Here is a 12,520-nt window from a genome sequence, read left to right as displayed (position 1 = left end):
TTTGGACGTCCGTTCCTCTATTAAACTTGCACTAATGAAAATGTAAAAAAAATATTTTCATTACTTTTCAAGAGGTATTTTGGTCATTACTTTTTATCGAAAAATTATTGTTAATATTTTTTATAGGTGCGTCCCAATGAGAAGATGACATGTACCAAATTTCATATTCAGAAAATTTGTATTAAAAAAACTAAAAATAAAATACTTTGAAATGTCGGATCTAACATCAAACGGTGAGTAGCTCTCTTGATAAAAATGGGCGGCTGGATGATAGGGGGAGGATAGAACTTCTATGTAATAGGGGGAGCATAGATGAAAATACGGTCCAATTTCTCAAACTCAGATCAATCTTTGGATTGTGAGTAAGCATCATGATGAAAATGTGTTGCATATGGCCTACCATTGATTGAACATCATCTTACGAGGATCAGCCTTTTACCTTGGCAACATACGTAGATATGAAGAGAACTTCAAATGGTCTTGAAAATATACTGAGCTCACCTATTTAACTATTGCATCTGGCACAAAGAAGATGTAAAGAAAGTCGGATGCCATAATACTGGAATAATCTGCTTCTCAATTAGTGTAACAATGTCACACTAGCCCAAGACTCACAACCAAATAGAAAGAAGAAGAAGAACCAAGATGAGGTGGAAGAAAAACATTCATTAAAGAAAAACATGGGATACACAAAGGCATTACAATCTTGACACCCAATATTAACCTTAAACATGTGTCCCCTGGGTACACAAAGGCATTGCAATCTTGATACCCAAGACTAAACTTAAAACATATGACCCCATTTTCTCACCACACACCTCTCTTTAAATAGAGGTTTTTTACAACCATATTTACTACGAAAACTACCCACTTGCAACAACAACTACTAACCACTTAGTAGTTTCGTAACTTCATACTATACAAACTTACAAGTACAACCTCACTACATCACTCATAATAAACTAACATAAAAACTAATATACTTTCTAAAAAATACACTTTAACAATTTTAACAGAGGACACAACTTTGCAAAATGGCCACATACATAGCATTGTTCTATAAGGAGTATCCCTCTTTATTGGTTGTTCTACCATTAAATATAAAGACCAAAAGAGCAAGATAAATAGAGGAAGAGAATGCATCAATATGTGCTATTTTCAAGTTCTTTTTATTTATGTGTCTAAAGAGTATAAGAAGCAACCAATGCATTGATACCATTGTAATGAGAGTTTATCTTAAGGAAAATTGTTTCATGCGAGCTGGATCGCATTTCTACATATGCCGTCTAGAAAGTGTAAAGCATCCATATTAAATATGGATGCAAGTAGGTGTTCCATCTAAAAACAATGGAAACTAAAGGTCCAAATGTTTTCTTATTAGAATTATTATTTTTAGTTTTTAAAATTTATTTATTTATTCATATTCATGATCTCCATGTTAAAGATTACACGTCCTTAAAAATTAAGACTTAAAATTCATCTAAAAAATCGATTTATTAAGAAGCCCGCATTTCTACATATGTGGCTTGGCCGCATAGAAACCCGGTCCTTTTATTAAAGGCACTAGATTCACAAAACGTTGCAGTCCAAGGTCTTGAACCTTGAATCTATCCTTGGACTATGAATTCACAATCTAGAGATTGGTATGGGGTTTATGACCTCAGGGCGCAAGGCTCTCAGGATTCTCACGTGAGCCATGTTGTTTGAGGTTTAGGAACTTGTATCATCCCCTAGACCATTATATTCATGGTTTAGGAAGGAGTCTGAGGTCTTAAAACTTGGACTAGTCTCTGGACTGAAAATTGACGGTTCAGAGACTAATCCAAGGTTTGAGACCTCAAATCACAAGGCTCGCATGATTATCTTGCGTTTGTGGTCTAAGGTCTGGAACCTCAAACTGCTCGCCGAATGGTGATATTCAAAATCTAGGGAGCTCTCTAAGGTCAGTGAACTAGGACCATGACGGTTGTGTGAGAAGCCTATGAGCCTTGCAATCCAAGGTCTTGAACCATGGACTAGTCTCTGGATTGTGAATGGTCCAGGAAGTGGTCCAAGGTTCGAGACCTCGAATCGCGAGTCTATTGTGAGAAACTTGCTACCCTTATAGTGCAAGGTCGTGAACCTTGGCCTGGTCTCTGGACTGGAAAGCCATGTCTAGAGACCTATACCAGACATCAAACTTCAATGCTTGTAAAATTATCATGTGAGTGTCACAGTTCGAAGTCACATACCTCAGACTGCTCCCTAAGCTGTGAATTTCACAGTCCAGGGAGTGGTATGAGGTTCTAGAATTTGGACTGCACGGTGTACAAGTTAATCCAGCAAGCCTTGTGGTCTGATGTCTAGAACCTTGAATCGGTCCCTAGATTGTGAATTTCTAGTCTAGAGAGCAGTCTGAGGTTCACAACCTCGTATCGTGAGACTGGCAGGCTTCTCACACGAGCCTTGTGGCCCGAGGTCTAATTCACACTCTAGAGATTAGTCTGACGTTCGAGACATGAAAATTCAAGATTTGTGTGAGAAGCATGTGGGCCTCACGGTCCGAGATCGTAAACGCTAGAATGCTCTTTGGATTGTGACCTGTATGAGGTTCTAGATCTCAAACAACCTAGACCTCCTTAACCCTAAGAAAAAAAAAGTGGCTACTTGCCTTTTAGATTAGTAATTTTTTTCCATCATTATCATCAGATCTTTTTTCCACCTCATGGGGGTTGAATACACAAATCCTGATCCGTCATTCTAAACTATCAAGGGTCATACCCTCAGTGAGGCCATAAGTCACCATATTTTTTCTTACTACTTCTAATTGTGTTCTTTTGGACCTACCCCCTGTCTTTTTTTACCTTTCTACTTGAACTAACTCGCACCTCCTAATAACTGTTGTACTGGGTATGCGCTACACATAACTGGCCCACTTAAGTCTACTTTATCTCATCTTATTACCAATTGATACCATACTAAATTTTTCTGAATGTGTTCATTAGTAATTTGTTTCTACAGTTATTATAAAAATTAAAATACTAACCTTCATCATCTTGATTTGCTTTCACTAAAAGATGTATATAAAGACTCGGAAACACTAACCTGTGATACATTAAAAGAAATTGCATTATATTTTCCATAGCTTTATAAATGCACTTAATTACATACATTAATCTAGAGCTTCCAATCCAAGGAACCACAAATTAAATAAGTTTGAATGTCTTGCCACATTTTAAAAAATACAAGAATATAGGCAAAGGCTTGTAAAAAATATTAAGACCGTGATTTAATACACAAACATGACTTTGAAGTCTTATTCGCACTACGAACTACTCTTGACAGATGCCTCGGACCACTTACTTGGGAAGCTGTTTCTGGCCTCCTACCAAGAATTGGTTCTTTGCATGTCTTTTTATTGTGGCCCTTTACCCCACAATGCTGATAGAAGTAAGTTTATCTGTCTCTTACTTTTATCCGTTTATGCTACTTTTGTCATTCAAGGACTCACACTATCTTTAGGGGTAGCACCATCCTGTTGAACCCTCCATTCAAAGGTATATAGTTCGATGTAGAGAGGAAGGAAATTGAATGAAACATCTTAAATATTCAACATTGAAATACGGCCGACAAAAGTTGGTTTCTTGAACGCGACTGCGGTTATAGGAATGTTGTATGATTACAAGGCAACTCACTATGTTTTCACACCATACATGTGCAAGTATAATGACTGAGATCTACAACATACCTCCTATCATCGAGGGTCTCACTTCTTGTCCATTGCTCACAAAACTTGGTGCAAATTGTGACTTCTCTATCCGCTCATTTATTATTTCTTATGGGTACGACACTAGAATGCCACTATACGTTTCTACCTTGTGCATTCTCTACAAATTTCTTCATCAGCTTTACTCTAATGCTTTCACATAATGCAATAATGGGCTTATCACGATCATTTAATATCCAGTTGCTAAATGACTCTGCAATATTTAATGTGAGGTGAATGTATCTCATCCCTGAGAAAAAGGCATATGTTGAGAATTCTTGTGGGTGTTGCATTATCTATTCATATGCCTTTTCATCTGCTTCATGTGGTTTTGACATCTCTTCCCCAAAATCTTTTGCCTTTAGTACATGGGCAGCCTATTGGGTGAGCGTGGTCATTAAAGGTCTTATGAGTGTTTGTAATAAACATTTTGATATAATGGAACATGAATTCACTGAGAGTATGGTCCTTCATGGACCACACTAAGCGAATAACATTTGCTGATACTGAACTGAGCTTTACGAACTAGGCCCGACAGTTGGAAAAAAACCTACGTTACCTAGGCATAGAAAACTAATCGATAAGGGTTTTAATGGACCTTCCCTCGAAGAGGTCGGAGTACCCTTGATCTAAAAAATCATATAAATTTTAATTAATTTATTTTTGAATGGGAGGACCAATAAGCATATGGGCCCACTATTACAATGTGGGTGGGATCAAGTTTTTGTGAGATCAAGTTTTGGCTTGAAGATAAAGTTATGTGATGTTTTAGAAAAAGCCTTTGCCTTGAGGAAGCTTTGAATGGATTTTTGGAAAGCATGAGAAGACTTCTACATAATTTTGGTAAGCACAATATTATGATTGAAATTAATTTATTTAATTTCTATTGATAGAAAAATGATTTAGGAAGAATGGAGAGCTCAAATCTCTCACCCCACAAGTCACCCAAAATCAATTGTGCATATTCAATCTCACAAGAAGAGGCAAGCCATGGAAAACCCTAAAAAACCTTAATCCTATTTTTGCACTATAAATAGAGGACCCCGTGCCTATAAATCTCTATACCTAAATCTATCATCTCTCTCTAAATATTTCTCTCTTGTTGTTAAATTTAGGGGGCTTGCCCCAACCTAGAAGGTCTCTCTCTCTCTCTCTAGTTTTTGGTAAGGGGCACGCCCACTTAGATCATCTCTCTTTCTCTCTAAAGCTATCTTAGGGGGCACACCCCAACCTGAGTTGGTATTTATCTCTCTCTCTCTCTCTCTCTCTCTCTCTCTCATATTGTGTTATGTTGATCCTAAGGGTTGGGTAGAAGCAAGTAGATGCTATATCTCTTAAATTAGGTTTTATGGGTTGTACCTAAGTTTAAGATTTGTGATAAAGAGGAGTTCAAAGTTCCATTGGAGGGTTTGACCTAAACTTACTTTCTCCTTTAGTAGTTGATCATTTATCTCGTGCCATCAGATGGTGATGAACCAGTGTGGGGTGTAATAAGCCCGATTGAGGTAATCTTCGGCACTCTCTTTTTGTTTCTTATCATATTTAATTATATTGTCTTTATATTCTCAAGCATAAGAATTGTAGTTATTTTTTTTGTTTAAAGAAAATTGGTTTAGTGGCTTTAAGATTTTTAAGATCTTAGATTTGCTAGTTTTATTTTCTTTGAAGCAAAAGTTTATTGTAATAAGACTACTTATAAGTGAGCTTTGCCAAAAGAAAAAAAGAAAGAAAAAAATGGGTGAAAAAAAAGAAGAAAAGAAAAATAAATCTCCCAATAAGATCACATTAGTCTTTCTTTCATAGCCACCCAGAATATCCACATTAACACAGAGTTCCTCAGTTGCCTCTTGAACTTCCGGTCAATGGCACATGCAATACCTTGAATTACAGTTTGGGAATACATGTTCATGTACCCTTCCTGGGAGTCCAATATAATTATCAATGAGGCATGTATGTTGTTGATAGGACAACTCCTCTAAATTGCTCAAAAACCATATCCAAGTTTCTAGGCCTTTTTCTCCACCATGGCACTCACAAATTAGGAAAATGATAACATTAGCGTCTACACCAACAGTGCACAACAAGATCGCCATGTTTGTTTCTTCAAAGCGTCCCCATCTAAGCCTATGAGAGGTCCACACCGATACAAAGATCCTAGAGTAATGTTGGCATATGTAGAAAGAATCTGTTTGTATGTAGCTTACACTTCGGGGATTGGTGAGTTGTAGCTTCTCAAAGTATAAGGTACTCCTTATGTAGCCTCTGCATCACTTTTGCTGCAACTTTTTTGCCGCAACTTTTTTGCCTGCCACACTTGCATATATGATATGTTAGGATATAGATATTTTGGGTTCATATTGATATATATAATTATGAATGTATATGTATATATCTCTTGATAAGGTTAGGTATCTAGAAGATAGAGACCAAGTTACTTGGTCATCAAGTTATCATACCATATTTATCTCATGGAATTGTGTGATGTCCTCTATATATAGAGGTACTTATTGATGTAAACATTCATCCAAAATAATGAAGATGTCGCTAGTTAGGCTTTGGATTAGTGGACGTAAGGCTTCGGCCTAAACCACGTAAATGTTGTATTCTTTCTTCTTCTCTCTCTATTCTATGCTCTCACAAATTCTAACATGGTATCAGAGCCATAGACTCCTCGGCTCAAATATTGGGAAATTTCAAGACTATCTGCAACAACCGATCCTTGTTGATGTGTTGGTAGCATGACCTTTATTCTCCCATGGTGTCCGAGGATCGAGTTGGTAAAAAGAGGGAGAGAGACGTGTTGGTGATTCCAGGGTTGTGAACGATGGTAATGTGAAGCGATGGCGATGTGCAGGATGACGATGTGAAGCGAGTGCTGAATATTATCCATGGTCTCAAATTTCAACTGCAACCCTTGACCTCCAAATCATTAGCATGGATTAATTTGCTATAGTGGAAGATTTGGGTTTTCTTATTAAAGATTACTTACCTTGTAAGAATCTCATTCTTTCAATGAAAGAAGTCCTAGTCAAATTCCTTCAACGTAATACATGCTTTGAGGCTGTCTTGGAGCTTGTACCGATGAATCCTTACCATTGCATGCTTCTGCATCATCTTGCACAGATTTTTGTGTTAGCACTTGAATCTGTTGGTGAAGGAGATGATCGCCATTTAAATCTGGATTTAAATGATATTTTTTTTAAGATGTGGGCTTTTGTCTAGAAGCCCAATTTCATTGGCATTTTTTTTTGATATGGTTGTACTTAAAAGGAAAGAAGTTGTATTTTGCAAGTTGGGTTTTTCTTCGCATCCACACCCAACTTGAGGGGGAGAGTATAGGAGATATGAAGATGAGATGTATAGGAGATATGGAGATGAGATGAGTAGAGATGAAGTCAACATCTTTAATGTAACCGCTATGTGGACAAGAAAATCTAGATCCTGGATCAGTCCAATTACTATGCAAAGGGAAGTTATGGTTAGTGATCAAGAGTTCTATCTACAGATGAGGAGATGAAGATGATCGAATTTCACAGTCCTGGTTGTTGATCAAGAGTTCCGTCTCCAGATGAGGAGATGAAGATGATCGAATTTCACGATCTTGATTGATGATCAAGTTTTCTATTTCTTGATCTTGTTTGATGATAGAGTTTTTCGTTGCTCCATCTTGTGTGATAATCGTCGAGTTTTTCGTTACTCGATCTCGGATGTTCCGAAGAGAGAAAGAAAAATCATTTTCTTTTAGAGAGAGAAAGCCTCTAGAAATAAAAGAAGCCTCTAAAGAGAGAAATCTTCAAAGGGAGAGAAAGAAAAATATTTTTTTTTAGAGAGAGAAAGTCTCTAGAAAGAAGAGAAGCCTCTGAAGAGAGAGATCTTCAGAGAAGAAAGTAGAGAGCCCAAAAAAGGTTGTTTCTTGGAAGACCTTAGAGAGAGAGTCTCTAGAAGGAAGTAGAGAGCCTAAGAAAGTTTATTTCTTGGAAGACTATGGTAACATGTGATTTTTTTTTTTTTTTTTATGAGGTTAGGTATCTAGAAGATAGAGACCAAGTTACTTGGTCAAGTTATCATACCATATTTATCTCATGTAATTGTGTGATTGTCCTCTATATATAAATGTACTTATTGATGTAAACATTCATCCAAAATAATGAAGATGTTGCTAGTTAGGCTGTGGATCCGTAGACGTAAGGCTTCGGCCTGAACCACGTAAATGTTGTGTTCTCTCTTCTTCTCTCTCCATTCTATGCTCCCACAAATTCTAACATGATAAAGAGATATCATGCTCACGTTGAAACAAATGAACACTACCCAATTTCTAAGTGATTAGCATAGGTAAATTCTATATGGAAATTAGGATTTTCATTTGGATAAACATACCCTAAATATAAAGGAAAAAAAATCATAAAATAATGTCCCATATTCATATACAAAACCAACACCACAAAACCCACATCTCTATTTAGAATTATAGGAGCCACAGATAAGTAGAAAAAATCGGAATTAAATCCCAAAATAGGTTACCCATTTCCATGAAAACCATAAAATCGAAATAACCACAACAATGTCCATAACAGACATCAAAACAAAACCCATGGAGATCACACAACCAAATTCACATAAGTAATAATAGAAATCCTGAATCTCATGTTCAAGCATTAGAAATCAAAGTACACCACAGAGTGAATCACCTTTTCAATTGGATAGAAGATCTCAGAATAGAAAGGAAATCATCAAAACATAATAGCTCAGAATCACATAGAGAAAACACCACAAAACCCACCTCTACAATCAAGTAAGCCACATAGAAAATGAAAACAACTAGAAATAAAAAGACCTACCTGATCCTGAGAGCTTGCATAGAGTGAGACGGAGAGAGGGCTTGGGGGATGAGAATTCGGGGGTAGGGGAAGAAACAGAAGGGGGGGGGGGGAAGAGAGGACTGAGTGAGAGGTTAGGGTGCTTTGATATGGGGATTTTATGTTGCATATCGATTGCACCATCGGCGGTGAAAAAAAAGTTGCAAAACACCTATATGATGTCCCAAATATTGGAGTGCATTGTTTAGAAAAGCGTTCCGATGTTGAGAAAAGCGGACAGTATGAAAATGCAAATAAATAGTAAAGAGGTCGGTCCGATATTTCCAACATCGTACCGACTCAAAATAACAGATACAACGATGTCCATTGTGTCACACATCGAAATGGCCTACTTCATGGCTATTCGATGTCTGACATATTGGATCACCCCCATATAATCGCCCCCACTGAATCAATTGCTCTACAACTTTATTAAATTAAAAAAAGTAAAATTCAAAATCGATCAGAATATCAGATCATGTTTCGAATATCAGACTGAGGAGCAAAATTACAAAAAATATTTTAAAAAATCATTGTGGGGCTTAGAATCTAGACGTCAACGTAAAACAACCAATACCGTATTTTACTTGGGATATGGACGTCATTTTAATTTCTAGGGCACGGTGTTACATTTGGAATTCATGTCCTGCTCTACCGAGGATATGCCTCCCGCTTAAAAGCATAGGGACTATCGACTAGTATGATATCCCGCTTAAAAGCATAGGGACATACGCAAATGTAGAAATCACAACAACAATCGCAACAAATTTTAATCATCCTTAAAAAACACAGACGACGGACCTCATAGAGACCTCTCAAATGATGCTAGAGACATATTGGGCCTCTTGCTGTATTCCTTTCAATATACATCCATGCATGAACACCTTAAACGTGGCTCATCTACTCCAAACGCTGGGTCCGGGTTGGCTCAGCGAAGACCGGTTGGCCTGCTCGGTCCACCGGACTGCCTTGTTCCATGAAAGAAGAGAGCGCAGCAGCCAATGCAACCCTAAACTTGGGGTCCGAAGCCACTGCACTCACATTGTCCACTAAGCACTGGTCCATTGAACCCTGATAATGAACCGAGCTGAGATATGGGCTCGAGCCCATGTCAAAGTGGGGAGGCTGAGGCCTCGTTAGGTCAAGGACGATGCCTTCGGAAGATGAAGGAGGGATGGCGCCACGGTTAGAGTTAGGGTTTTGAGAGAGGAAGTTGTTTTGTGGTGGGTAGGGTTGAGCTTGGCTATTGAGGAGCATGAAAGTGGCGGCAGCGGCTGTGGTGGAGGCCATGGCAGTGGCGCCGACTGGTAGAGGGTGGTTGTGGGTGCCTTCATAGGTTGTTATGAGGATGGACATGTCTTCTAAGCATCTTTGTACCTGTTAGAGATATATGGAAATAATTATCAAAACGAAATAGGTAGATAAGGAAGAGACTGATGTGTGATTTGTAAGTTTTCTAGAGAGAGAGAGTGTGTGAGGTTCTTGTGAGAGAAGCTTTGCGGCGCCATGTTGCGGGCTTGACCTGGTAGGTGTTCTACTGTGAATGCGGGGCATGTTCCTTTGTTTCGACAGTTTGACAAAGCAATGAGTTAGAGAGAGAGAGAGCCTTGACAGTTTGACAAATCAATGAGTTAGAGAGAGAGAGAGAGAGTGTGTGTGTTCTCTCTGCAATCCCCAAAAGTAAACAAAGGTTCAGTTGCATGGATCGAGACATCGTTTTATTTACAAGCTTTCATTCACTGAATAATGAACAAATTATCCCCAAGTTGTAAGAAAATTTATTGTTCTCTCCCACGACGTTTTTTTTTTTTTTTTTTTTGTCCTTTCTCCCTCTCAGTGATCTTCCCTTTGAATACATGTTCCAATTCTCTAAAATACATTGTATCAATTCACAATTAAAGGTAGAAATACAGAAAAGGAAAATCAAGCATAAGAACTGCAATTGAAACATGTCTGTAATTCCAAAAAAAAAGAAAAACCACCCAAAAGTTTAGAGATTGAAACACGTCTTTAATTATGTGCAAAATATAGAATTTCAAGCCACAGCAAGGACAATAATGAATAATCACAGTAATAGATATTGCCTCTTTGTGAAGAAAAGGAAGTGGTTAGGGTTTTCGTACCTGTTTTCTCACTGGGCAGCCAGGTGCCACTGTGCAGCGATAGTAGGCTCTGGGGCATGGGTTCCCCTTGGCTATCTTCTGCCCATATTTCCTCCATTGACATCCATCATTCATCTGCAACCAATTTCATGAACATCTAAACATAACATCTCTCTCTCTCTCTCTCTCTCTCTCTCCCTCCCTCCCTCCCTCTCTCTCTCTCTCTCTCTCTCTCCTACTTACAGTGGGTGCCTGGCATCTTGCTCTAACTGAAACCCTGGATTTCCTAGGGGCCATTGGTGGTGCAACAAGCTCTGTAATCTCTCGCTGTTGAAGCTTATTAGGAAGAAGCCATCCATTCATCTGAAAATTCTCCTCGATCTCTTCGTCTTTGTCTCTCTCATTTTCTTCTCTCTTTTGCGTCTCTTTCTCAGAGCTTGGTATCCCGAGTGATAAGCTTAACTCTTCGCCACCTTTCAAATCTGATGACTCAATCGTGTTTATGTATTTGATTGAAGACTTCCGGTCGATTATCCCCCCAGGGCTAGTGTTTATAGGCAGCATTATCTGAAATAATTTGATTCCCGGTTTTCTTTATGATTTTCTTTCCACAATTGAAGAATGAAATTACAGTGAAGAAGCAAATCGAGATGAGAAATTGATAGTTTACTTGGGCCTTTTCTTCTTTAGGGGTCATATCTTCTCTTCTATTTTGTTGTATGCTTGCAAATTTCATCTGCAATTCTTGATAATCCTTGAAAGTTTGATCAACTGCCATTCTTAACACCCTGTTCTCCTCCTTCATGCGCACCATTTCGATCTGCAAAACAGATAGCTGAAAGAACCAGCCACTGGATTATCAATAAGAGGATCTCTTGATCATTTTCTCTCACTATATCCATATTGATATGTGGGTAGTGAGATAAAATGAACTATCAGGAAAACACTGAAATTGTTAGAAGTTCAAAGCCTCTAAGTTGATACCTGCTTTCTCTGTGAAATAGATTGCTTTTGATCTTCTTCTCCTCCATTTTCACTCTCGTCGAATTCTCCTCTCTCACCATCTTCTACTTCATGCCTTTCTTCTTCCTCCTCCTCCAATTTCAGAGAGAGATCGATTTCTCCAACCCTATCATCTCTATCGCTGAGAGAGGTGGAACTCCTGCCATTTCCCGGTCCTGCCATCTCAGAGATAGAGAGAGAGGAGAGAGAAACTAGAGAGAGAGACTAGATTTGGAGCAGCTAAAGTCAGATTATCCCATCTCTGTGCCGTATTAGAGAGAGGAGAAAGCATCACAGTTTGACTTTATTGTTGATAAAGAAAGAGAGAGAAGAAATAAAGAAAGGGTTGGATCTTTTGAATATTAGACCTATGCAAAATCCCGAAACCAGGCCTAGGGATCCTAGGGTTTTATGTCAACTGTGATCATAAAGCTTTAGGACGCCAGTTCATCTAAATCTAACTTTCAACATCGGTGTACCTGCTTCTTGGAACCACCAACAACAGTGGCAATAATAAATGGCCCTCTAATATGATACATGTATCACACCAACAGAATGGTACATGCCATATCCACCTTCCTTACTCCATGGAAGATCAACTATTCTTCCACTTGAGGGGACAATGACATATATATGGAGAAGACTCATCTCTACCATGGAATTGCAACATTTTATGAAAATTTGTGAGCCAAAGCAAGAAATCTGTGCAACTCAGTTCAGGGGCTTGCCACACGGACTCTCTCTCGATCTTTAATGATTAAAACAATCGCACCTCTAAACCCTGTCATAAGATGCAATTTCAGTGCCGAAATTTT

The 12,520-nt window shown here is 38.3% G+C and overlaps 1 protein-coding gene across 1 annotated transcript; it reads right to left on the bottom strand.

Moving 5' to 3' along the window:
* Positions 1–9,182: 9,182 nt before the first annotated feature.
* Positions 9,183–12,138, bottom strand: LOC18995734 (putative WRKY transcription factor 9). The gene is made up of 5 exons (XM_020668643.2): positions 11,688–12,138; positions 11,374–11,538; positions 10,947–11,270; positions 10,725–10,838; positions 9,183–9,978 (listed from the first exon to the last, which is right to left on the bottom strand). The coding sequence occupies exons 1-5, from the start codon at positions 11,886–11,888 to the stop codon at positions 9,502–9,504; spliced, it is 1,281 nt and encodes a 426-aa protein (XP_020524302.1). The 5' UTR covers positions 11,889–12,138; the 3' UTR covers positions 9,183–9,501.
* Positions 12,139–12,520: the final 382 nt, after the last annotated feature.

Source organism: Amborella trichopoda, chromosome 4, assembly GCF_054954075.1.
Source record: "Amborella trichopoda isolate Santa Cruz 75 chromosome 4, AtrichopodaSantaCruz75HAP2 v2.0, whole genome shotgun sequence".
Taxonomy (NCBI): domain Eukaryota; kingdom Viridiplantae; phylum Streptophyta; class Magnoliopsida; order Amborellales; family Amborellaceae; genus Amborella; species Amborella trichopoda.
The sequence above is the reverse complement of the archived record's forward strand: the minus strand, read 5'-3'. Positions and strand labels throughout refer to the sequence as shown.